At 41.4% G+C, this 27842-nt stretch overlaps 2 protein-coding genes across 4 annotated transcripts in view; one reads left to right on the top strand and one right to left on the bottom strand.

Moving 5' to 3' along the window:
* Positions 1 to 4466: 4466 nt before the first annotated feature.
* LOC120019337 lies at positions 4467 to 6442 on the bottom strand. Its single transcript, XM_038962630.1, is given in 8 exon segments — positions 4467 to 4821; positions 4823 to 4881; positions 4884 to 4973; positions 5248 to 5357; positions 5360 to 5600; positions 5911 to 5965; positions 5967 to 6260; positions 6408 to 6442. Coding segments are annotated over 8 exon segments (1017 nt in total). The 3' UTR covers positions 4467 to 4688.
* A 7505-nt stretch (positions 6443 to 13947) lies between these two features.
* LOC120019088 (bromo adjacent homology domain-containing 1 protein-like) overlaps positions 13948 to 27842 on the top strand; it is a 36833-nt gene continuing 22938 nt past the window's right edge. For 2 of the 3 annotated variants that reach the window (XM_038962332.1, XM_038962335.1), the window contains exon 1: positions 25074 to 25262. The gene's annotated coding sequence lies outside the window, so the exon portion shown is untranslated. Of the gene's footprint in view, positions 14350 to 25073; positions 25263 to 27842 lie in introns of those variants that run through there. The other variant, XM_038962333.1, reaches the window with a different exon arrangement.

Raw genomic sequence — 27842 nt, forward strand, 5'->3', positions numbered from 1 at the left:
CATCTACACCCTGTCATCCTAAAATAAATAGCCGACAAACACCTTTCGGACTATTGGGGGATATTTTGTGAATGCTTCGAATAGTCAATCGTTTATAACATTTCGAGTGTCGGTATAAGCATGCTTAAACACTTCCCTATTGGACTCAGATACAGGCCTCACCCGCACGTTTGATGAATGTTTTAAAAGACAAAAACGACATTTCAGATCTACGAAATATCAAAATAATATTTGCATCTAAATTATATCGGGAATGAGGAATCACGAGAAGCAAAAACGAATGAGTGGTCTTATAATAGTGGCGACGTGTGTATGGCATAAACCTCACAACAACAATAACAACATCAAGACGCATTAGGGAAATACAAGTAGACTAGGCTAGTCTATTCTATTGTAATTCGGCATTGAACTAAATAAATGTGTCAATTGAAATAAATCGTTCATGATTATCAATCAATAATCATCACTACTATTGATGATTAATCACTGATTATTTCAACAGGATTTGAGCAGTTATTTTGAGTTAAAACGAGTCTGAAGCCGACATACGTTTTTTTTGTTAATTAAAATTCCCTGTCTGACAATAGATCTTATATGACTGTGATGTAGTTTAGATTATCATGTTGAGTTGAAAACCTATTGTGAGTGGAGTGAGAAATGAGATGACTTGAGCCTTTACCCTTTCTGCACAGTACAGCCTGTAACTCCTGTAACTATGGACAGATCAATGAATCTAAATCACTCTATTCCTTATTTATTTGAGATGCAATTCATCACCAGTTAAAATTGCTTAGAATGTAACAACATGCATGTCAAATATTTATATTTACACAATGAGTATAGTCAGTTGTTCCTCCAAGTGTGCTACTGATCAGATTTGTTTCAAACAAACATAAAAATGTGTTACTAGTAAAGCTATCCTCTTACAAACATTTTGACCCTGGTTTCCACACAAAAGATCCATTTCCTAAATACTTCTGAAAATGTTTTAGAGAAGTATAGAATATTCCCTATTCCATACAGTTATTGCACTCCTAACACATCATGGTGGATAGTTCCCAATATGATTTTATTTAACAATTTAAAATACATAAAATGTTGCACCAGGCAACCGATACATATACAAAACTTGTTGAGGTTACATAAACAAAAAAGTCAAGACTTATTTTCATTGTTGTCAAGTGTCATGTGCACTCTGTGTCATACATTCAATCATAGACAAAGTTCAATGTTATATATACAGTTGAAGTCAGAAGTTTACATACACTTAGGTTGGAGTCATTAAAACTCGTTTTTTCAACCACTCCACAAATTTCTTGTTAACAAACTATAGTTTCGGCTAGTCGGTTAGGACATCTACTTTGTGCATGACATGTCATTTTTCCAACAATTGTTTACAGACAGATTATTTCACTTATAATTCACTGTATCACAATTCCAGTGGGTCAGAAGTTTACATACACTAAGTTGACTGTGCCTTTAAACAGCTTGGAAAATTCCAGAAAATTATGTCATGGCTTTAGAAGCTTCTGATAGGCTAATTGACATCATTTGAGTCAATGGGAGGTGTACCTGTGGATGTATTTCAAGGCCAACCTTCAAACTCAGTGCCTCTTTGCTTGACATCATGGGAAAATCAAAAGAAATCAGCCAAATTGTGGACCTCCACAAGTCTGATTCATCCTTGGGAGCAATTTCCAAACGCCTGAAGGTACCACGTTCATCTGTACAAACAATAGTATGCAAGTATAAACACCATGGGACCACGCAGCCGTTATACCGCTCAGGAAAGAGACGCGTTCTGTCTCCTAGAGATTAACGTACTTTGGTGCGAAAGGTGCAAATCAATCCCAGAACAACAGCAAAGGACCTTGTGAAGATGCTGGAGGAAACAGGTACAAAAGTATCTATATCCACAGTAAAATGAGTCCTATATCGACATAACCTGAAAGGCCGTTCAACAAGGAAGAAGCCACTGCTCCAAAACCGCCATTAAAAAAAGCCAGACTACGTTTTGCAACTGCACATAGGGACAAAGATTGTACCTTTTGGAGAAATGTCCTCTGGTCTGATGAAACAAAAATAGAACTGTTTGGCCACAATGACCATCGTTATGTTTATAGGAAAATGGGGGATGCTTGCAAGCCGAAGAACACCATCCCAACCGTGAAGCACACGGGTGGCAGCATCATGTTGTGGGTCCACTTCACAAAATAGATGGCTGCATGAGGTTGGAAAATTATGTGGATATATTCAAGCAACATCTCAAGACATCAGTCAGGAAGTTAAAGCTTGGATCTTCCAAATGGACAATGCCCCCAAGCATTCTTCCTAAATTGTGGCAAAATGGCTTAAGGACAACAAAGTCAAGGTATTGGAGTGGCCATCACAAAGCCCTGACTTCAATCCTAAAATTTGTGGGCAGAACTGAAAAAGCGTGTGTGAGCAAGGAGGGCTACAAACCTGACACAGTTACACCAGCTCTGTCAGGAGGAATGGGCCAAAATTCACCCAACTTATTGTGGGAAGCTTGTGGAAGCCTACCCGAAACGTTTGACCCAAGTTAAACAATTTAAAGGCAATGCTACCAAATACTAATTGAGTGTATGTAAACTTCTGACCCACTAGGAATGTGATGAAATAAAAAGCTGAAAAAAAATATTCTCTCCACTATTATTCTGACATTTCACATTCTTAAAAAAATAATCCTAACTGACCTAAAACAGGGAATTTTTACTCAGATTAAATGTCAGGAATTGTGAAAAACAGAATTTAAATGTATTTGGCTGAGGTGTATGTAAACTTATGACTTCAACTGTACACACACACACACACACACACACACACACACACACACACACACACACACACACACACACACACACACACACACACACACACACACACACACACACACACACACACACAAACCAGTCAAAAGTTTGGACACACCTACTAATTCAAGGGTTTTTATTTATTTTTTACTATTTTATACAATGTAGAATAATAGCGAAGACATCAAAACTATGAAATAACACATATGGAATCATGTAGTAACAAAAATGTGTTAAACAAATCAAAATATATTTTAGATTCTTCAAAGTAGCCACCCTTTGCCTTGACAGCTTTGCACACTCTTGGCATTCTCTCAACCAGCTTCATGAGGAATGCTTTTCCAACAGTCTTGAAGGAGTTCCCACATATGCGGAGTATTTTTTGGCTGCTTTTCCTTCACTCTGTGGTCTAACTCATCCCAAACCATCTCAATTGGGTTGAGGTCAGGTGATTGTGGAAGCTAGGTCATCTAATGCAGCACTCCATCACTCTCCTTCTTGGTCAAATAGCCCTTACACACCCTGGAGGTGTGTTTTGGGTCATTGTCCTGTTGGGGAAAAAAATGATAGTCCCACTAAGCGCAAACTAGATGGGATGACGTATCACTGCAGAATGCTGTGGTAGCCATGCTGGTTAAGTGTGCCTTGAATAAATCACAGATAGTGTCACCAGCAAAGCACCATCACACCTCCTCCTCCATGCTTCACGGTGGGAACCACACATGCAGAGATCATCCGTTCACTCTGCGTCTCACAAGACACGGCGGTTTGAACCAAAAATCTCCAATTTGGACTCATCAGACCAAAGTACAGATTTCCACTGGTCTAATTAATGTCCATTGCTCATGTTTCTTGGCCCAGGCAAGTCTCTTCTTCTTATTGGTGTCCTTTAGTAGTGGTTTCTTTGCAGCAATTCGACCATGGAGGCCTGATTCATGCAGTCTCCTCTGAACAGTTGATGTTGAGATGTGTCTGTTACTTGAACTCTGTGAAGCATTTATTTGGGCTGCCATTTCTGAGGCTGGTAACTCTAATGAACTTATCCTCTGCAGCAGAGGTAACTCTGGGTCTTCCTTTCCTGTGGCAGTCCTCGTGAGAGCCAGTTTCATCATAGCGCTTGATTATTTTTGCGAATGCACTAAGAAATTTTAAAAGTTCTTGAAAGTTTCAGGATTGACTGATCTTAATGTCTTTAAGTAATGATGGACTGTCATTTCTCTTTGCTTATTTGAGCTGTTCTTGCCATATTATGGACTTGGTCTTTTACCAAATAGGGCTATCTTCTGTATACCACCCCTACCTTGTCACAACACAACTGATTGGCTCAAATGCATTAAGAAGGAAATACATTTCACAAATTCACGTTTAAGAAGGCAGACCTGTTAATTGAAATACATTCCAGGTAACTACCTCATGAAGCTGGTTGAGAGAATGCCAAGAGTGTGCAAACCTGTCATCAAGGCAAAGGCTGGCTATTTGAAGAATCTCAAATATAAAATATATTTTGATTTGTTTAACACTTTTGGTTACTACATGATTCCATATGTTTTATTTCCTAGTTTTGATGTCTTCACTATTATTCCACAATGTAGAAAATAGTAAAAATAAAGAAAAACCCTGGAATGAGTAGGTTTTCTAAAACTTTTGTCGGGTAGTTTACGTCTAAAAACCGGGCTTTGACTTCTTAAAATTACTTCCAAGAAAATAGAGAATCACCTACATCTAACACAGAGCGTTTATAAATATACCACAATTACTTCGTTACATGTTTCAGAGAAGAGGTTATTCCCTTATCCCATAATCATACTGCACAGAAAATTGCTTACACCTGACACCTAAAAATTATTTCTTACATTACTTCTTAAATTGTTTCACAGTAAACAGGTTACTCCCTATCCCATACACATAAGGGCTGATTGTGGTATAGGACGATGTGATGAAGAATTCCACCTCGGTCCAAAAGGGGAAGTCGTAGGGACTGAAGGATCCATTCCACCTGGAACACCCCCATGGCAGCCAGGATGCCCACTGTGTTCCTATCGATCCCCAGGTAGAGACCTTCTTCCTGGGAGGCTGCTCCACTGGCGCCCCTGCTGCACTCAGCGCTGGCACCACCATCCTCCTCTGAACCAGCAGCACCTGGTGCACCAACATTTTAGTCATTCAGTAAAACTTCTATACATAACGAGTTATAATACGGTAGGTGTGTTCAACTAAAGAAGGGGAGACAAAACATACCAAGACAATGTGTCTGTCAACTGGACAACCCTAAGCAAACAAGTGGTCACAGACAGAGCATTGCCACTATCCACAGATCTAGAATCCGATCACTCTACCCTCAAAACTAACCTTATTAACTATTAGAGGGATGTGGTTAGGGGCAACCTCTACCGACTCCAAGGTGGTTACAGACCTTTACAATGAGACAGGTGGTGACGATGACAATGAATAGAGGCAGCAGGTTGCAGAGCAGGATGAAAATATACTTGAAGACCCAGTTAATGGTCGGGCAGTTCACTGGACGAAGTCTGGAGGGCAGCCTCCGTCTTGCGTATAGTTATCCATATGACCATCCATGTTCATGAGATAGGTAGGAGTTCCCAGGAACATGGCTAGCATCACACACAGCCCACTCACAGCCCAGGCCAACCAGATGTTGTCCAGAAAGACGGGCAAGATGCCCCCAGTCTCAGCATCTGGGAGCTTCTGGTACCAGAAGATGCTGATAAGGAATGTGAAGAGGATGCTGCCGATTTCGCCGAACACCTACATTACAAACGAATAGATCAATAAATTATCACATTATACAATTATCTCAGCTGCTGTCAACTTATTTCTGACAGGAATGATTTCTAAGTACATTTGTACTTATGAGACTGTGTAAATTCCGCCCAACCAGAGCACAAACTCATATAACCCTCCACGCTGTAACACAACAAAAAGCACTGTCAATAGCCTACCACTGAGCCAGAAAAGCAATTTCGAGATCCAGGGTGACAGTACTTCTAGGTCTTGGGAAGGCAGTAGCACTTTAGCCATCCGCTGCTACATATACTGTACTCTACTTTACTCTCACCATGAGGAACTTGAGCGTCCGGCAGGACAAGGGGGTGAGGACAGACACAGAACATGATGACGTTGCAGATGTTTACGACAAGGAGCTCTTCCAGGTTGGAGGTAGCGAGGCTCAGGAGAAACCCCTCAAATGTTTTCAGATGGGAGATCTGGTTCTTTATTAAAGACAGGATCAGGACTACATTACCCATAATGCCCACGATGGAAATGAAGATCTGTTGGAAACTTGGCCAATGTGCTTGTAAGAACCCCTTGCCTGGCAAGCCAGAAGAAGATGGACTGCCTCTCTTGAGCCTGGTGCCTCTGCAGGTTTCTCCTTGCCACTGTCGCCTCTGCTTGCTTGTTGGGAATCTATAGGCTCAGATTATTTGCAAAATTAAATATACACATCAAATTTGATTGATTGAAGAACCGTTGTTCTGTCCTTCTCCACACACCAATACACTTCTTGTGTGTGTGTGTGAGCTTATAGTTGATCTGTTCTCCACTTCTTTCTACTTTTCCACCTCAGTGACCTCAAGCTCTGTTGTCATGCCTTCAAAGGCATCTGAACCCAGACTGCTGATTGGTTAAGATCATTAGGTGACAAGGAAGCAGAGGATGCTGGAAAAGCAGAGGCCTGGGACTGGGAGTCCCTTAAATTGCACCTTGGAGCTTCATTTGGACAGCCTCAACTCTGAGATGAGAACACTGAGTCTAACTTTTAACATTTATACCACTGCATGGCACAAATAAATGAGCTGGCATAATTAAATTGGGTTGTTGCGTAACAAGGTAGAGGTTGATTTCTACCCATTCAACTCGACTCACACAATCTTCCTCTGAGTTATTACTTCCATTGCAAACATGTGTCACCTAAAATCATATGGAAGCAAAAAATCAGTACCTCTAAGAATTTAATTTCATTAAATTCTGATGATTATAATATGGGTTTAATTCAGACATAGGATGTAAAAGTGCCTAAACAAAACCTCTCCTCCCACTTAGAATTACTCCGAAGTCAGACAAGTTCCATATAAGGCCCTTCCTGTAAGGACAACAAATAGAAAATGGGTTAAGTTTCTAGGTTGTCAGCGGTTACACAGTGTGGATTAATAGAGAGATTAACAGGAAATGGAGCGAGAGCATAAAATGTAGGCACAATTATAATTAGTACAGCATACAGGTATTTGGATTTGGTACACGTAAAACACACCTTTTTCAAGGTGAAAAACATTCACTCATCCTTTCACACTCTTCCTCGTTCCTCTCATCACTCTTTCAATCCCTCAGACTCTCATTCTTTCTATCTCACCATCTCTCTTTATTATTTCCTTTAATACCTCATGCTCACTCCCTCGCGTCTTTGTCCTCAATCTCTCATTCCCTTACTTTCACTCTCTTACTGTAATACTCTCTCCATCTTTCACTCCTCTACCCCCTCACCCTCACTATTTCATCTCTTCACCCCCTCTCTCATTTCTCTTGTTTGTAAGGAAGCCTTCATGAAGCAAGACACACTCAGCAAAATAGGACAGCGAGTAAAGATGTGGGGATTGATTCTCAGTGGATAGTACAGAGTGCGGAAATCTGTAATAACACAATATCACTACACTGGTGAATTGTGAGGGAGGAGTGTAAAATCGTGATGAAAAGCTTTTGCCAATTTCAGCAGGCAGTCTATGATTCACAGGTAGACAGTGTTATTTCACGGCACATCTCTTTTCCTCCATCAGCACTGACAGGTCTGTCTTTAACACTTACCCGGTCTCATTTGAGATCTGCAAAGGGGAGTGAACGAGAGCAGAAGGGAAGGGTCAACTTACTAGAACGAGATTGAGATGCAGTCAGACCAGAGAGAGAGAGAGAGAGAAAGAGAGAGAGAGTGCCCAGTGGTTATGAGTGTGGACAAGTGACAAGGAGAGGAAACAATTAGTGGATTGAGATGCATACAGAGAGTGAGTGAGTTCCTGGTGGTGAGGACAGGAGACGATGGGAGGAATGCATCATACCTGCTGTATTTCTGTATTTTGAAAGTTATATACTGTATCTTGAATACTTGATTTCTGTCATGCAAAGCATTTTGGGACTATATCAACAATGGACTAATACCAAAAGATAGTTTTTTGGTGGAGTTTTCCTTTAAGTGGCCTTAAAGCGTAACGGAGGAAAAGAAGACAAGGAAAGGAAACCACTTTAGACTATTGAGATGTATCCCCAGCAACTCAGAATGGGTAAGTGAGTGTCTGCTGGTGCGTGAGTGAAGAGATAAAATGTCCTCAGCCCTGCTGTTCTAACACCATAGCACATTAGATCATGTCCCATCTTGTCTGTTTGTTCCAACAGTCTCCAAACGAGGTCTCCAGCTACCACCACACAGCCTTGTTTAAACCCGTTACTTCTCCTCTACTCTCTTACAAACAGACCCACTTCCCTCCTGCATCAGCTTTTAATCATCAATTGTATTATGTGTCTACTGTGGAAACCATGTCAAAATGGAATAGAAATGTTTACCCTGAAATGGACAATAACGCTTTGGAACATTGAATTCCCCCTTTGTACTCCAAGTGTGGGCTTTTATTTTATCTGAATAAAGCGGGTTACTTCCAAGGGGCTTTTAATGCCTTCAAATACAGTACCTCAAACAAGAATCATAAAGACGAGTCATTCGTTGCGTATTAGAGACTACTAGGCTATGCTCCTTGTGCCCTCGCTGTTGGCCATTTGCCATTATCTCTTTTGACCTAAACAGGACAAAATGGCCACTTGACTGACCGCCACATATAGTAAGTGTTCTAACAGTAGCACGCCAGACTGCATGGGCCAAAAATCTGAACATGCTCCAGTGGCTTTACCTAATGCTACTGTTAGAACTGAATGTTTTAATAGAGATATGATATGGCTTCATACATATTCTACAAAGGACTTTGGTTAGCTTTTTACAGTGCCTTCAGAGAGTATTCAAACCCTTTGACTTTTCCCACATTTTGTTGTGTTACAAAGTGGGATTAAAATGGAATAAATTGTCACTTTTTGTCAACAATCTACACAAAATACTCTGATGTCAAAGAGGAAGAAAAGGTATTACATTTGTGCAAAATGTATGAAAAATACAACATATCATAAAACATAACATATCTTGATTAGATAAGTATTCACTCCATCAATACGTTAGAATCACCTTTGGCAGAGATTACAGCTGTGAGTCTTTCTGGGTAAGCCTCTAAGAGTTTTCCACACCTGGATTGTGCAACATTTGCCCATGATTCTTTTAAAATGTCTTCAAGCTCTGTCAAATTGGTTGATGATCATTGCTAGACAACCATTTAAGTCTTGCCATAGATTTTCAAGAAAAACTGTAACTCTGCCACTCAGGAACATTTACTGTCTTCTTGCTAAGCAACTCCAGTGTAGATTTAGCCTTGTGTTTTAGGTTATTGTCCTGCTGAAAGGGTGAATTAATCTCCCAGTCAATGTCGAACCAGGTTTTGCTCTAGGATTTTGCCTGTGCATAGTTTCATTTAGTTTATTTTTTTTATCCTGAAAAGCTCCCCAGTCCTTAATGATTACAAGTATACCTATAACATGATGCAGCCACCACTATGCTTGAAAATATGGAGAGTGGTACTCAGTATTGTGTTGTATTGGATTTGCCCCAAACATAACACTTTGTATTCAGGCCAAAAAGTGAATTGCTTTGACACCTTTTTTTCAGTATTACTTCAATGCCTTGTTGCAAACAGGATGCATGTTTTGGAATATTTTTATTCTGTAAAGGCTTCCTTCTTTTCACTCTGTCAATTAGGTTAGTATTGTGGATTAATTACAATGTTGTTTATCCATCCTACATTTTCTCCTATCACAGCAATTAAATTCAGTAACTGTTTTAAAGTCACAATTGGCCTCATGGTGAAATCCCTGAGCTGTTTCCTTCCTCTCCAGCAACTGAGTTAGGAAGGACACCTGTATCTTTTTAGTGACTGGGTGTATTGATACACCATCCAAAGTGTAATTAATAACTTCACCATGCTCAAAGTGATATTCAATGTCTGCTTTTACATTTTTATCCATCTACCAATAGGTGCCCTTCTTTGTGAGGCATTGCAAAACCTCCCTGGCCTTTGTGTTTGAAATTCACTGCTCGACTGAGGGATCTTACAGATAATTGTATGTTAGGGGTACAGAGATGAGGTAGTCATTGAAAAATCATGCTAAACACTATTATTGCACACAGAGTGAGTCAATGCAACTTATTGTTAAGAAAATGTTTACTCCTGAATTTATTTAGGCTTGCCTAAAAGGGGTTAAATACTTATTGACTTAAGACATTTCAGCTTTACATTTTTTATTAATTTGTAAAATAAAAAATAACTGACATTATGGGGTATTGTGTGTAGGTCAGTGACAAACATCTCAATTTAATCTAATTTAAATTCAGGCTGTAACACAACAAAATTTGGTGTGAATGCTTTCTGAAGGCACTGTACGTATAAAGTAATCGTGGAATGCTATGCCACCAGAGATTACTAAGGCAAAAAACAAGTTCAGCTTTTAAAAAAACAGATAAAAACATCGGCCCAAGGCAACTTCCCTGAGGGATACCGCAAACACAATTTTCACCATCAGTTTACGAAGAACAGGCAGCAAACTGATTGGGTGGCTGTTTGAGTCAGGAAAGGGTGCTTTACTCTCTTACTATTTTTTGAAAGTGGAATTACTTTCGCTTTCTTCCACACCTGTGGACATACACACTCCTTTAGGCTTTGGTTAAAGACATGACAAATAGGGGTGGCAATACAGTCTGCTACCATTCTCAATAGTTTCTCATCTAGGTTGTCTATACTTGTTAGTAAATCATTGGATTTGATTAATTCATTTGCAATTGCATCTTTGAGAACTACAATTTCGTATCTATTTGAAATGTTATGGTTATTTTTCTAAAAACGTATTAGGTTGCAAATGGAACTGGGGCCATGTAAATAATTGTAAGGCTACTCATTTTGAATCCATAGGTGGCACCTTGTGTGACCATAAAAGCCTGTGTGCGATTGGACAAAGTAATATAATTTGGTTGCAAAAGTCACTGGCCTGCCATACAGCATATAAATATAATTAGTATTGTGACACATAATTGCCATGGTAATTAGAATTACAATGGAATGTTAAGTCAATAAGCATTATGGGTAATTAAGTAATTTTCCATCATATGCGTTGTGACATTGTTGTTGCTCTGGTTACCAAGATAAAAAAATTAAAACGGACAAATAAACAAAAATACAAAACACAGTGGAATATAAAGTGGCCTATGGCATGTATCCGGACAATGCACTTCTTATGAGCCTAAAATAAAATAAACCAACATGAAAAACACAGCAGATTATACCAGGGGCATGTCACTGTGTAACGGAGACAAGAACGCGCCGTAAGCGTAGTGCTCAGCTCAACAGCTGGAGTCGCTGTGAAGCGAGTTTAGAGGGGGTGCGTGAACGTGCCGTAAGCTCACTCTACAGTAGAGGTCTTCTCGGGTCCAAAAAGTTGGTCCGAACAGACCCGAGGACAATCAGACCCGGATATGAATGGACCTGATATTTTTTATTAAAGGGGGACCCGAACCCGAATGGACCCGAGGACAACCAGACCTAGACCCAACCCGTACCCTAATGGGTCCGGGTCTAGATCAAAACCGATTGGACCCGAGTGACAAAAAAATTATGTTTATCAGCCAAGTTGCTCTTCTGATAAACAAATAGGTATTTATATGTGTGCTAGGCCTTCTAGGCCTTCTATAAGTCAGTAAATTAATCTTATTCGAAAATAAATATGCTATAGGCTATGCAGAGCCGTGGTCAGGTCCATTCGAGTCCACTCAGGTCTATCAGCTTAGGTTACATAGACCCGAGACCCGATGACAATAAAACAGGACCCGACCCAGACCTGAGGGAAAAGTTTGAATTTTGGACTCAAACCCAATGGGGTCCCGGTCGGGTCCTGGGTAATTAGTTCCCACCAGGACCCGTGAAAAGCTCTACTCCACAGCTAGCTGGAAATGTCGCCAATGTAACTGCTGAATTGGATCCTTTTCCATAGCTCAACTGGTTAGTATGTTGTCAAGGAGGGCAGTCATCTGTGTTAGTGAGGCCGAGGGCACTGGGTTCGAACTGTGGTTCAGACCGTTTACCCCGAGTTGTATTCAGAGAGGGAGGAAGCTAATCCTGCTAAGCTAGCACACTGATAACGATTTCAGCCGGACGCCGAACTTCTTTTGAGGGTAAAATGAAGAAAATTTTAGCTATATTGTAGAAGCAGATCCCACTGCAGTTGTGTGGCTTTGGTATTATAATGTAGCGAATGGAGGGACAGGGATGCAAACCCAAGTTGCTGGTGTAAAAGGCAATCAACATATGCATCGCACCAATAGGGTTAACCCATTTAATGGGAATTGTAGTGTGGCTCATATAGCGAGAGGATTGCTACACTGCACCCTCCGAACGGGAAGGCAATTCCCCATGCTTCGACCTGCCACGGCCCCCCTCACACGTCCGGTTGCCCCCTCACGGCTGCCATCTCACTTCTGACACCAATGTAGCGAACGGATCCCAGGCGTGAAAGGCAAACACCCTACGCATCTCACCAATAGGGTTAACCCGCTTGGGAATTTTAACGTGGCTCATACAGCGAGGATGACTACAATAATATAGAATGCATCATAACTCCACCTATTAAATGAAATGCTGCTGGAGAGTAACACATTTTGGCTACAGTCTCACGCTCCTTACTGCTAGGCAAGAAAGCAATTTCTAGTATTCAGGGAGGTTTATGCCACTTTGCTGAGTTAGGGGTCACTAATGATTTTTCAATACCGAATCTTGATTTAGGTGATTAGGGTTGGTTAGGGGTGGTTGAAAACCATGGCAACCAATGCATTTCACATTCTCACATTCTGCAACAACAGTTGCTGACTAAGGACGCTCAACACCAGTTGAATATGGCCGGTGTTGTAAAAATCGGCAAAAAAAGCTTAATTAAATTGTTGCCGGCAGCACAGTTACAGTCACCAACGCTCTGGATAACATGAAAACAGCCCTGCTATGGGCAGGTAAAATGGCCAGAGTGAGGAGTTCGCTCATTAATATCTGGAAATAGCTAGCAAGCTAGCTAACTTTAGCCAGTTAGCTTGGGTGCTTGACTGCCATTGTGAGAAACGCTTTGAATTTACGAGCAGACAATCTGACAACGCTCTGAATTTACGAACGCACAGAGCTCACTCAGCGCTCTCTGGCACTCCAGATTGAATTTACGAACGCACCCAATATCAAAGGCAATATTAGAGCGAAGTCCAGCCTCTATTTGCCCCAAAAGGATTGTGAAGACAATTGAGTAGGTAGCCGTGCATGAATGAACTAATTGAAACGCTGTTGGGCCATTTACTATGTCGTCTGCAGTGGTAGTCTCCAGATCTCATATACAAAGATGCTCAGATCCGTGGTTGTTTAGGCCTGTGATTCCTCAAATATGCTAAATAATAGAAACATTTGCAGGAGGATAGCCTGTGTTTGAGTGTCTCCACCTGTTAATTTTGTGGTAGCCTTGTCTAAAATGGATGCATGTTCATTAACTCAAGTTTAGGCTATACTATATAAAAAGTTGCATCCTGGAGGACGGACCCGTAAAGGCCCAATACCCCCTATATTGCTGTTGAACGATTGCCGACCAAGCGCTGGTGCCCCTTTTAAAAGTATCTCCATGTTGTCCTCAAATGTGATCGGACACACACCCCTCCTGGGTGATGCTGTTATGTAAAATACGCTACACTGCCAAAAAAATTATATATATTTTTTTACATGCGAAGAAAACAGTTCTGAGATGTTTTACCTGTGTTGAAGCCCGGGTCTGCTGAGGATTGGTACACTTTTCACAGCCAGTGCAACAGAGTAGCTTAGCTCCAGCACTTGGGTTTCTGGCGAGCAGCCTTATTTGTCACTGGTGCGCAACTGAAAACTGCCACACAGTGCAGCTAGGTTGCACAGTGCCATAACGGATAAAGCGACGTGTATCTCTACACTTTAGCCCGCCCCAATCAACGGTATCAACTCGTGTGTGGAAATAGGTCCGTGTTTGAGTTGATGTAGCTAACGCTAGGGAGTACCTTTCGGCGAATAGGATGATGCTTGGAGTTGTTTACTTCTTTCGTCGATTGTTTTTGGGGGGTCCTCGAAAAGAGTGTGGAAAGGCTAGAGGAAGCCACATCTAATTCGGCGACATTGACGTTCGCTGAGACAAGCACTTCAAGTAAAGAGCAGAATCCAGCAGCCCCAGCATCGGACAACTAGCTAGCTAGATAGTTCGTAGTTGTTAGCTATCCACCTCTGTTAAACAACAAGGTGTCCTGGAGAGTATTATACCAAGATTGCAGATTGTTAGCGTGCCAATTAGGACAGGAGTGCCACGGAGACCCATACGGGTGAGTAGCTTGCGTTGCTGCCTCTTTTCTCATGGGTTCGTTCGTGGAGTAGCTAGGTAGCTAGCTAGCTAGATAATGCCACTAAACTAGCCCATACTATTTCGCTGTTCTTCCAGTGATGGCGATTGCGTTTGCTGTGTTTGTTTCGAGTCGTGTGTGTGTGCGTTAATGAGTGAAGTAGCCATGAAAATAGGAAATTGTTTCGGGGAGTGGTACTTGGCTGTGCTGCTAGCCTAAAAGCGTGCGCGATGTATAGTGGTCATCCACTCCAGCCCGTGTATGCTACTGCAGTGGTTCCCAACCTTTTTCGGTTACTGTACCACCATCTGAACTTTGCTCTGCTTGGAGTACCCCTGAAGTAACCACTCATGTGCATTTTACCAGTAAGCCTATGGTCTCATGAGTCTTCTCAAGTACCCCCTGTGGATAGGCCAAGTACCCCCAGGAGTCCTAGTACCCCTGGTTGGAAACCACTGTGCTACTGTGTCACTGCTACTCGTGCTAGCCAAGAAGTGAGCATTCGGAGCAATAGAGTCGATGTTGTGATTCAAAAGCGTGCAATTAGTTTTGAAATCTGGTGTAGTTACCAATAAATTGATGTTTAGTCTTCAATAAATACAACAATTAGGCAATGTTACAGCCTAATATATTATTATTTTATATGGTGGCAGGTAGACTAGCAGTTAGAGCGTTGGGCCAGTAAACGAAATGTCGCTAGTTCGAATCCCCGATCCGACAAGGTGAAAAATGTCGACGTGCGCTTGAGCAAGGCACTAAACCCTAATTGCTCCAGGGTCGTCATTGGTAGAACCTGGCCGTGACCCCACTCCGCCTAGGGAGAGTGGGATCTGCACAAAAACATATTTCAAATTCATCACGTGCTTGTGAATACAAACATGCACATATGTGCTTATTTGTCCTCTATTTCACAAATCAAATTATTATTAGCTTGCTAACCCACCTGGATGCATGACTCAACAACGAGCATAACATTTAGTTTAGTTTAAAACTTTATCCTTCTTATGATCCTTTATAACACATGTATTAAGCTTTGTGCTTCCTTAACTTATGTTGTTATGTTCTTTGTCGCATGTTTCTCTGAGTCAGTTTCATGGTGTGTGTGCGTACGACACCGAACATCTCATTTCAAAATCATGGGCATTAATATGGAGTTGGTCCCTCCTTTGCAGCTATAACAGCCTCCATTCTTCTGGGAAGGCTGTCCACTAGATGTTGGAACATTGTTGCAGGGGAATTACTTCCATTCAGCCACAAGCGTATTAGTGATGGAGGGCACTGATGTTGTGTGATTAGGCCTGGCTCGCAGTCGGTGTTCCAATTCATCCCAAAGGTGTTCGAGGGGGTTGAGGTCAGTGCTCTGTGCAGGCCAGTCAAGTTCCTCCACACTGATCTCGACAAACCATTTCTGTATGGACCTCGCTTTGTGCATGGGGGCATTGTCATTATGAAACAGGCAAGTGCCTTCCCTAAACTGTTGCCACAAAGTTGGAAGCACAGAATCGTCTACAATGACATAGTATGTTGTAGCGTTAAGATTTTCCTTCACTGGAACTAAGGGGCCTAGCCCGATCCATGAAAAACAGCCCCAGACCATTATTCCTCCTCCACCAAACTTTAGGTGGCACTATGCATTCGGGCAGGTAGTGTTCTCCTGACATCCGCCAAACCCACATTCATCCGTCGTACTGCCAGATGGTGAAGCGTGATTCATTACTCCAGAGAATGCGTTTCCACTGCCCCAGTCCAATGGCGGCAAGCTTTATACCACTCCAGCCGCCGCTTGGCATTGCGCATGGTGATCTTAGGCTTGTGTGCTGCTGCTCGGCCGTGGAAACCCATTTCATGAGGATCCTGACGAACAGTTCTTGTGCTGACGTTGCTTCCAGAGCCAGCTACTACTTGGTAGTGAGTGTTGCAACCGAGGACAGGCGATTTTTAAGCGCTATGCGTTTCAGCACTCGGCGGTCCCGTTCTGTGAACTTGTGTGGCCTACCACTTTGCGGCTGAGCCGTTGTTGCTCCTAGACATTTCCACTTCACAATAACAGCACTTACAGTTGACCGGGGCAGCTCTAGCAGGGCAGATATTTGACGAACTGACTTGTTAAAGGTGGCATCCTATGATGTTCCAATGTTGAAAGTCACTGAGCTCTTCAGTAAGACCATTCTACTGCCTATGTTTGTCTATGGAGATTGCACCTGTCAGCAATGGGTGTGGCTGAAATAGCTGAATCCACTAATTTGAAGGGTTGTCCGCATACCTTTGTGTATATATAGTGTATATCAAAATATGCAAATGAGACCATATAGGTCTTACATGTGCCTATACTGCCAATCTACTTTAATAGACACTGGATAAAGTCATTATATTTTGGGGGGCTTTAATTTGAAAAAGACTCCAGGGGCCTAATTTATCAACTGTGTAAATTTCTCACAAAATTCTTGCATATGTGGAGATTCTAGGATTTGCGTGCGCAATAAATGATTGGGATTTATCAAACTGTCACACGCAACACATGCGCATGTGTTCATTAATAGATCAGAGCCATACTATATTTCTACGCTCGTGAACAAGCGTAACAACCAATGATATAAACCCTGGATGGCTGATGCGGTGTATTGGCCAGTGAGAGGCTTTGAAGCCACCGATCAGCCTTACTGGCACTCCCCAGAAGGACCAGTCCTCCGTAGGAATTCCTTGACTTCTACAGTATTTCAATTAAATGTGTCAAGGACAAAATGACATGTATTTTTGTTGTTGTGGTGGGGGAAGGTAACATTAGAACTTTTTTTTTAAAGTACACTTTAAGGAAGATGTTTTATGTTTATTTTTTCTTTGTATGTTTAGCTCACATAATTTAAAAGTATGCATTTAAGGTTTCTGTAATAGAATAAACGTGGCAAAAACAAATGTAGATATTCATAATAAAGCGCCCCCTGTCAGTGATCTAGTGTATATTTAAATCATTGGTACAACCCTGCCTGGAAAACGCCCTCTCTCCACCTTGTATGCTAACAACAACGCTCTCATTTGCTGTATGATTTTGAGATGTTGGAACTGGGCCATGATGGTTTCTAAAGCGCAATGGCAAAATGTATTACAGTTCTGTAGAGGTGTGGGCAGAATGTGGTAATCTTTTGCAGTGACTTTTCCAACTTAAAATGCATTCTGCAAGATTGTCTTTTCAACAATTTAAAAGTAAATGCTTCAGCCCACACTTCTATGAAAAAAGACAAATTGTTGTTCAATATTTTGTTTCAGGACATGATTGTGTTTCTATCTCCTGCCTTTGGGCGGCAGGTAGCCTAGTGGTTAGAGCGCTGGACTAGTAACCGAAAGATTGCAAAATCGAATCCCCGAGCTGACAAGGTAAAAATCTGTCGTTCTGCCCCTGAACAAGGCAGTTAACCCACTGTTCCTAGGCCGTCATTGAAAATAATAATTTGTTCTTAACTGACTTGCCTAGTTAAATAAAGGTAAAATAAAAATAGTCTCTGAGATTAAATAGGCCATGATTTCGTGCTCCTACCACACAGCAATACTAGCATATACTGTCAAAAGGCTACTGGTTTATTTACTTTCGCGCATACTTGGCTATTGAATGAGCAATGGATAAATAGTAGCCTAATATTTGTTGTGCAGCTGGAATAACCCAGTCATGTCAGAAAAGGAGAGACATGTCCTGCAGTATATGATTTAGGCCTATAAAGTAAAGTAAACACATTAGGCTACATGCTGCTATGCGATCTCCTAACCAAATGCATCTGTTTTATCATTAGGCCCACGTTTGAAAGTTTTTGTTAGCCTACCATTATTATAATTCCTGTGCATCGAACGCTTCAAATTCCCCATAAGAACAATATTTGCTTGCAATACAACTGATCAACTCCCAGAAATTGTGTACGCGTGGTCTGAGCTGTACTTTGAGATATGCACACTTTTGGGTGCGCATGCACCTTTGATAAATGAGGCCCCAGGACTCTTCACAGATTTTTAAAATAAAAAAACAGTATTGCCATGTGTCAGAAATGCATTTCGGCATACATTTGACAAAATAATCTTCTCTAGAACACAATTTTAGAGATATCGGCAATTGCTTCAGTAAAAGTCTGAAGAATATAAGCACACAAAGTGGTGACTGCACAAGCTTCTGAAGATGAGGTATACAGTGCATTCGGAAAGTATCCAGACCCCTTGACTTTTTCCACATTTTGTTATGTTACAGCTTTATTCTAAAATTGATTAAATTGTTTTCTTCCCCTCATCAATTTAAACACAATACCCCATAATGACAAAGCAAAAACAGGTTTGTAGACTTTTTGCAAATGTATACACTACCGTTCAAAAGTTAGTGGTCACTTAGAAATGTCCTTGTTTTTGAAATCATTTTTTTTTTGTCCATTTAAAATAACATGAAATTGATCAGAAATACAGTGTAGACATTGTTAATGTTGTAAATGACGGCATAGGTGTACAGAGGCCCATTATCAGCAACAATCACTCCTGTGTTCCAATTGCACGTTGTGTTAGCTAATCTAAGTTTATAATTTTAAAAGGCTAATTGATCATTAGAAAAACCCTTTTGCAATTATGGTAGCACAGCTGAACACTGTTGTTCTGATTAAAGAATTAATAAAACTGGCTTTTTTTTTAGACTAGTTGAGTATCTGGAGCATCAGCATTTGTGGGTTCGATTACAGGCTCAAAATGGCCAGAAACAAAAAACTTTCTGAAACTCGTCAGTCTATTCCTGTTCTGAGAAATGAAGGCTATTCCATGTGATAAATTGCCAAGAAACTGAAGATCTCGTACAACGCTGTACACTACTCCCTTCACAGAACAGCGCAAACTGGCTCTAACCAGAATAGAAAGAGGAGTGGGAGACCCCGGTGCACAACTGAGCAAGAGGACGGGTACATTAGTGTCTACTTTGAGAAACAGACGCTTCACAAGTCCTCAACTAGCAGCTTCATTAAATAGTACCCGCAAAACACCAATCTCAACATCAACAGTGAAGAGGCGACTCCGGGATGCTAGCCTTCTTGGCAGAGTTGCAAAGAAAAAGCCATATCTCAGACTGGCCAATAAAAAGAAGATTAAGATGGGCAAAAGAACACAGATGCTGGACAGAGGAAGATTGGAAAAAAGTGTTATGGACAGACAAATCTAAGTTTGAGGTGTTTGGATCACAAAGAAGAACATTCGCGAGACGCAGAAAAATGAAAAGATGCTGGAGGAGTGCTTGACGCCATCTGTCAAGCATGGGTGAGGCAATGTGATGGTCTGGGGGTGCTTTGGTGGTGGTAAAGTGGAAGATTTGTACAGGGTAAAAGCCTTCCTTCTTCAAGATCCCTATCACTCAATTTTGCAACTCCATGCCATACCCTGTGGACGGCACTTAATTGGAGCCAATATCCTCCAACAACAGGACAATGACCCAAAGCACAGCTCTAAACTATGCAAGAACTATTTAGGTAAGAAGCAGTCAGCTGGTATTCTGTCTGTAATGGAGTGGCCAGCACAGTCACCGGATCTCAACCCTATTGAGCTGTTGTGGAAGCATCTTGACTGTATGGTATGTAAGAAGTGCCCATCAAGCCAATCCAACTTGTGGGAGGTGCTTCAGGAAGCATAGGGTGAAATCTCTTCAGATTATCTCAACATATTGACAACTAGAATGCTAAAGGTCTGCAAGGCTGAAATTGCTGCAAATGGAGGATTATTTGACGTAAACAAAGTTTGAAGGACACAATTATTATTTAAATTAAAATCATTATTTATAACCTTGTCAACATTTTTACTATATTTCCTGTTCATTTTGCAACTCATTTCATGCATGTTTTTCATGGAAAGCAAGGAAATTTCTAAGTGACCCAACTTTTGAACGGTAGTGTGTATATAAAAAAACAAACAGAAATATTACATTTACATAAGTATTCAGACCCTTTACTCAGTTCTTTGTTGAAGCACTTTTGCAAGCGAATACAGCCTCAAGTCTTCTTGGGTATGATGCTACAAGCTTAGCACACCTGTATTTGGGGAGTTTCTCCCATTCTTCTCTGCAGATCCTCTCAAGCTCTGTCAGGTTAGATGAGGAGCGTCTCTGCACAGCTATTTTCAGGTCTCCAGAGATGTTTGATTGGGTTCAAGTCCAGGCTCTGGCTGGGCCACTCAAGAACATTCAGAGACTTGTCCCGAAGCCACTCCTGCGTTGTTTTGGCTGTGTGCTTAGGATTGTTGTCCTTCGCCCCAGTCTGAGGTCCTGAGTGCTCTAGAGCAGGTTTTCATCAAGGATCTCTCTGTACTTAGCTCTGTTCATCTTTCCCTCGATCCTGACTGGTCTTCCATGCCACTGAAAAACATCCCCACAGCATGATGCTGCCACCACTTTGCTTCACCGTAGGGATGGTGCCAGTTTTCCTCCAGACGTGACACTTGGCATTCAGGCCAAAGAGTTCAATCTTGGTTTCATCAGACCAGATAATCTTGTTTCTCATGGTCTGAGTCTTTAGGTGCCTTTTGGCAAACTCCAAGTGGGCTGTCATGTGCCTTTTACTGAGGAGTGGCATCCGTCTGGCCGCTCTACCATAAAGACCCGATTGGTGGAGTGCTGCAGAGATGGTTGTCCTTCTGGTTGTCCTTCCTTCCAAAAGGCACCTAAAGGAATCTCCGACCATTGAGAAACAATATTGAACTATTTGGCTGGAATGCCAAGCGTCACGTCTGGAGGAAACCTGGCACCATCCATACAGTGAATCATGGTGGTGGCAGCATCATGCTGTGGGGATGTTTTTCAGCGGCAGGGACTGGGTTACTAATCAGGATCAAGGGAAAGATGAACGAAGCTAAATACAGAGATCCTTGATGAAAACCTGCTCCAGAGCGCTCAGGACCTCCAGAATGGGGTGAAGGTTCACCTTCCAACAGGACAATGACCCTAAGCACACAGCCAAGACAATGCAGAAATGGCTTCGGGACAAGTCTCTGGATGTCCTTCAGTGGCCAAGCCAGAGCCCGGACTTGAACCCGATCTAACATATCTGGAGAGACCTGAAAGTAGCTGTGCAGCGACGCTCCCCATCCAACCTGACAGAGCTTGAGAGGATCTGCAAAGAAGAATGGGAGAAACTCCCCAAATGCAGGTGTGCCAAGCTTGCAGCATCATACCCAAGAAGACTCAAGGCTGTAATTGCTGCCAAAGGTGTTTCAACAAAGTACTGAGTAAAGGGTCTGAATACGTATGTTTTTTTAATTTGTTAATAAATTAGCAAAAACAGGTTTAGAAGTTTTAGCTATGTCATTATGGGGTATTGTGATGTCATTATGGGGTATTGTGTGTAGATTGATGGAGAAAAAAGCAATTTAATCAATTTTAGAATAGGGCTGTAACGTAACAAAATGTGGAGAAAGTCAAGGGGTCTGAATACTTTCCGAATGCACTGTGTGTATATGATATGTGTGTGATATATATATATATCTCAATAGCCATCACATCCACAGCTGTTACGGATGTTACAGATATCAACATGCTGAAAAAGGATACTGACAATGAAAAGGGAGAAACCAATTATAGACCATATATAACCTTGATGAAAGTTAGCTTCACAGAGAACATTTCAAGATCTGATGTAAGGTGCATGTTTTACCACAAAAAAATCATACAAATGTTTTGTAACATTGCCTGTCCCAGTCACCTGCTATCTTTATAAGACTGTAGAACGCGCAAACGAAACTCAAGACACTTCAATTTGGTTTGCATTGCTTCATTAACATCTCATCTTCATAACTAACACTGGGGGACAGCTGTGAGTGGAAAAACAAGCTATTTGAGCCCATTCTAATAGCCTTGGATTACTCTGTAATGGTTCAAATTTAGTACATTTCCTACTTTTCAAATAAAGCCTGAACTCCAACATATACTGTAGACCTTAAGGATAATTATGGAAATGACTAACTTTAATGTGAATGTGTAAAAGACGTCACACTTCTTGCTTAGTCAGTACCGCTTCTTCCTGATTCGGCTCACAACGAGGCTCGGACCCAGGACCTCTGCCTTGCTAGCACACGTGACCGCCCTCCTGAAGCATCTTACCTGTCGGCGCCACGCAAAAAGCTAGCTATTTGCAGGCGCAAGTGGGGACACTTGGGCTGAGGAATAAGTTTCACACATCCCCATGAGCTACACATACTCAGGTTGACTTTTACACAAAACTGCCCTTCTACAGATGTCCCCCTCACACAGTATAGCCCATCTCTCACAGGTGTAGATGAAGTTTGGGGTGCAACATCATTACAACAATTCCAGTCAGACCTGTATGGAGGACAGGAGAATGGGAAGTATTTGTCATTCTAAACTAAAGGGTGTCACTGACTGTGATAAAACTCCCCTGGAAACAACAGCACAAAAATGTTCCCTTGCCATTAGGTGGGGAAGATGGTACAGCATGGAAGTGTCATCAGATAAATGGTTTGGGAAATTACCACTTTGTATTAGTCACTCTGCTCTTTCTCTCCTTCCTGCTACATATTACCAGAGCTGAAAAACAATTCCATGACTTTATATTGTTTGTGAACAGCCCACGGATAGAGTTTGTGATTAATATATCACCTTAAAACTGTGTAGTTTAAATCTTGGCAATGCAAGGATTTTTGGTTCCTTGTTTTTGTTTTAATATTATTAAAGTGATTTTTGTCTCCATTTTCCAGGATTATAAGGCTTTGGGTGAACAGATAAAGTTACTCTTTGACGCCCTGGTTTATTGTCGATTAGACATTAATCTCTGGGGTAGAGGGTACTGTAGTTGGCTATAGTATATAAAAGTTATTCAGTCACTAGCTGTAGTTTTGTAGGGAAGCAGCCGGTAGCCTAGTGGTTAAGGCGAATACCCGAGCCGACAAGGTGAAAAATCAAATAACCCGAATTTGCTCCAGGGGCGCAGTAATGGCTGACCCTGTAAAACAACACATTTCACTGCATTTATCTGTGTATGTGACAATAAGATATTTGTTCTTGTTTGCATTATGCTTAATTTTGTTGTATCACAGAGGTCTCATCAGCCTATAATGCAGTGGACTCCTGATAGGCTACTGGCTTGGGACTGTTGTGACAGTGCAGTGTGAAACTGAAAAACGGTAGTGCATTTAGCTTAGCTGAAGTGCACTTTTCAGGAGTTGACTACTGATTGTGCCCTCAGTTATTGACATATCAATGAAATATGTCAAATTGTCAGTCATATGAACGGCTGTGTAAAATGTTTATTAACTGGTTATTATTATCCAATGTATGGTTGCTGTGTGATTTAAAGTGAAATGTTTAACTTGTATATAGGACAGATGTTACACATATCGAGATGGCTCTATCTATAGAAATGGCATACAGAAGCAATGTCAGTTGTTTCAGTTGAAGCCTTCAAGTTATCTGATAATTTACATTCTGTTCAGTTTGCAGCTCAAATCCTTTTCCTCAACCAATTTTCTGACCGAAATGATGCAATTGACAGACATTCAACTACATTTTTTTAAACAAAGATTACCGTGGCTTAAATATGGATACTCTGGAAACACAGCCTACAACTGAAAGAGCGACGATTGGTGGTCGCGTGGCCAGATGTCTCGGCCTTGAAATCACACATGTTTCACCTTAATGCACATGGTGTTGTGGGGGATTTAAAATCGTATAGGGTTCATCTTAATAGTCTTCAACAGCTTCCTCTACTTGTCTCCTCTCCTTAATCTTGATAGTCTAAAGGAGCTTCCTCTCATTCATCTGCTTATATCTGAAAACCCATACCAAGGAAAAGCAATATGGTGGATACCCACTGGGGATTTGCTTTCAGCTGTCCAGTTCCTTCATATCTGTGCTGCTGAAGGAAAGGAGACAATGAGAGGAAGCAACTCCAGACTATTGAGAATTGCTGCCTATGCATTATTACATTGTACTCACCTGACACCAACACAAAACTAGGACCTAATCACTATAATTTATCATATTAATTTGCCCGTTATTACACGGAGTGTGGAGGCCCGCATATTATTAATGCGCTCGATTAATTTCCTCTGCAATATGACTGGGTGGTGTTTGCATGTACCTATAATACAGCAATAGATACTGTAATAAAGCGATTAATAAAACCGGTAATAGCGGTAGCCTAATACACATGAAGCAGCTTATGCCTGGTCCAAAGGTTCAATCATTTGGACCCTATAATAGTGAGTGTTAGGCTTTGTAATATATTGATTGAAATTATAATTATTTCCATATCCAATTAACTGTTTGGGCACGCTAAGAAATCAATTAGGCCAATAAAATGGAGGGTTATTATTTGAAAAGCGTTCTCATTTTATTCCACCACAGGCAATGAGAATGAACTGGTGTTTCCCTGCATGTTTTACATTCTCTTGGGTGTACATTACAATGTTGTGATAGCTGTACACACCAGGAGACGTGTGGAAATATAGCTAGTGGTTTACTCAATGTGGTCTGGTCACGACAAAATGACAGGGTGAGGCTGGCGTTGAGGGCGGACAACATCGCTCCATAGCCGGTGCAATTAACCGAGTTGAATCAAGTTAATTCGAGACACTTCGCAGGGGGACGCATATTCGACAAATATTTGGGGTTTTAGTCTTGAAATTAACCGCCAGGCCTTTTCGCTATTGGAAGACTGGGATGTCAGCGAGGCTCGTCTGTATAGCAATTGGTTAAAATGAAGTTTTCTGCAAATCCGTGAAGCCGAACCAGGAAGAGCAAAGCACATCGCGCAGGCAGCCACCGTCCTCTCTCCACTCCCCAGCTCTCCCCCAGTCAGTACAGAGATCAGTTCAGCCATCACACCAGTCCAGCACTATTTCGACGCTTCTCCAGGCATAGTATGACGGAGTCGTCGGAGTGTGTAAGTTAATATCTCTCAAATATTTCTTCCTTAACGATTTTCGAGTGCCGAGTGTTGAAGTTGCGTTCGGAGCCCGTCCAAAAAGGAGTGCATAACCTATTTTCGCTTCGGAGAACGAAACCCCTTCTGCCATGCAAAATCGATAGCTGTAGCTTGCTAGCATACGATATCCTTGGGGTTTCAGACTAAGTAGTGGTATAATAGATAATTATTTCGATGTTATTTTCATAAATAGCATGGAAAAAGTGTTTGTGGCACCATTATTTTGGCTGCGGTTTGTGTTCGGGTCGCCCACAGCCCCGTAGATGGCAGGCTACTCAGAGACGTCTAGCGAGCGAGGCGCAGCCTGCCTACTGTAACGTTATGTCGGCCCCGATGTCCTCAAGTAGGCTATAGGACGGTTGTGTATGTTTGAGCAAGTCAAATAGGTCACCAGGGCGAAACTCAGGTGTTACATGTAGCGCTTGAATCGATTTAGATGGACTGTAGAGTAGACCCTCTGAAAACCATTTCATGACAAACAAGCCGACGCCTCGTGTTTATTGTTTTTGTTCTGGCATCGAAAGTGTTCAAAATACCCCCCTGCATCAGTTCAAAACACCTTACCCTGTGGGTTATTTTGGGGAAGTTGTCGGTCCCCTTGTCATTGCCCCCATATCTCACACGGTGTTAAGGTGTAATTACATAGATTAATGTCAGCGTGAATGCCTGGTTCTGGAAATAATTGTGTCTAAATGTGGAGTAGCTTGCTCTGAGAAATGGTAGGCAAGATAGATACATACTTATTAGGTGTCTGTATGGCCTGTAGGCTAGGCAACACAGGACATGACTGTTTGTTTTGTAACTTGTTTACCAAATGAAACCAGTGGCAGTGGGCTCTACAGTCATGTAACAATTATTTCATACAAATAATATGTAATTGTCTAATTGGTTTCTGCTGATTTTAGAATGTTTGCTGAAATGTACTGTCTGCTGGATTAGAATGTCTGGTGAATTTCATTGACTGTTTAAAATGCCCAGATGTGTCAGATTGTCTCCATGCATATGGAAATCTCCCCGACCTCTCACGTACTCGATAACGGTCCAATCATGTTTTGACTATTTTCATCTCTTCAATATTGTTTGTTTTGAGTGCGTCGGCATGCGCTTCAGTTTTGCTGCATTCCTTTTATTAAGTATTGTTTAGCATCTCCGCATTTTCATTTTTACAGAGAATCAGAAATTCTAGAACGTTCTTTCAGAAGAAGCATATGGAATAGACTACATTGTGGAAAGTTTACTGCTTCTTGGTAGTAAATGAGAAAGAAACCCACCAGGAGCCACATTTTCTCAAGCGGGTGTGAAGTGCAGTTCGACCCAATTATACATGATCGTGCTGTGGAAGGGTCAATGATCTCTGCTGAAGATGTTAAGTGAATTTCAAGGAATCCCTTTTTTGTGACTACTTAAGAAGGCCAAATTGATATCATTCACAGCTCAGCATAAATAGATTAGTCATATTTTGACACACACCTCTATTTTCATGATTTATTGGATTATTTCGTAGATTAGTGTTGATGTTATTAACTAAAATATACATTTGTGTATTAGAAGGTAGGGCCGTGACAGTCATGGAATTTTGGATGACTGTAAAATGACCAGCCAAATGACCGTGGTCTCGGTCATAACCGTTTTGAGTCGCATTGGTTATCTATATATTTTTTTAATGAACACATTTATATATATATAAAAAAATAAAAAAATGTGTCCTGACTGCATGTACTGCTATAGAAATAGAATGAATAGAACAGGAATCCTCATTCAAATGAATGATGGCATAATGGGTGGCGGACATTGCGAGTGTACCCATAGGAGCAAAGTTGGAAGTAAAAGCAGGAAGTGTACCCATCAATATGGGCTGTGATTTGTTGATTCAGCTCAATTGGCATAAAAAAAAAATACATTCTATTGCATGAGCCACATCAGTCAACATAATTTAAATGAACATTCTACATTACGGCGGCAGGTAGCTTAGTGGTTAGAGCGTTGGGCCAGTAACCGATAGGTTGCTAGATCGAATCCCCGTGCTGAAAAGGTAAAAGTCTGTTGTTCTGTCCCTGAACAAGGCAGTTAACCCACTGTTCCTAGGCCGTCATTGTAAATAAGAATTTGTTCCTAACTGACTTGCCTAGTTAAATAAAGGTTACACACACTCTGACCAAAGTTATTTTGTTGGCATGTATGTATGTCCCCATTACCAGTAAAATATAATCAGAACCTATTTTTCATTTACTTGCTGTGCTGTTTCCTTGTTCATTTGTTCAGTCGTTTCATTCTCAACCAGGATTTCATCATACATGTCAAGCAGTGAAGTTTCAGCTCTGTCTGTCCGTGGCCTCTCTTCATCGGTGCGCACTGTCACTGTGTCCGTTTCCATCTTGTCCAGCTGTGTCTAACATTTCACGTAAACCCTGTTTCTTGTCTGTATCGAAGTAGCGGTCCTTGTACCTAGCATCGGGCATGGTGTCTGTCTACACAGTATAGAGGCTCAGAGAAAATGGCCCTAGGAGTGTTCATGTTTCCAAGTTTCAAACATGTTCT

The sequence above is a fragment of the Salvelinus namaycush genome, chromosome 24, assembly GCF_016432855.1.
Source record: "Salvelinus namaycush isolate Seneca chromosome 24, SaNama_1.0, whole genome shotgun sequence".
Taxonomy (NCBI): Eukaryota; Metazoa; Chordata; class Actinopteri; order Salmoniformes; family Salmonidae; genus Salvelinus; species Salvelinus namaycush.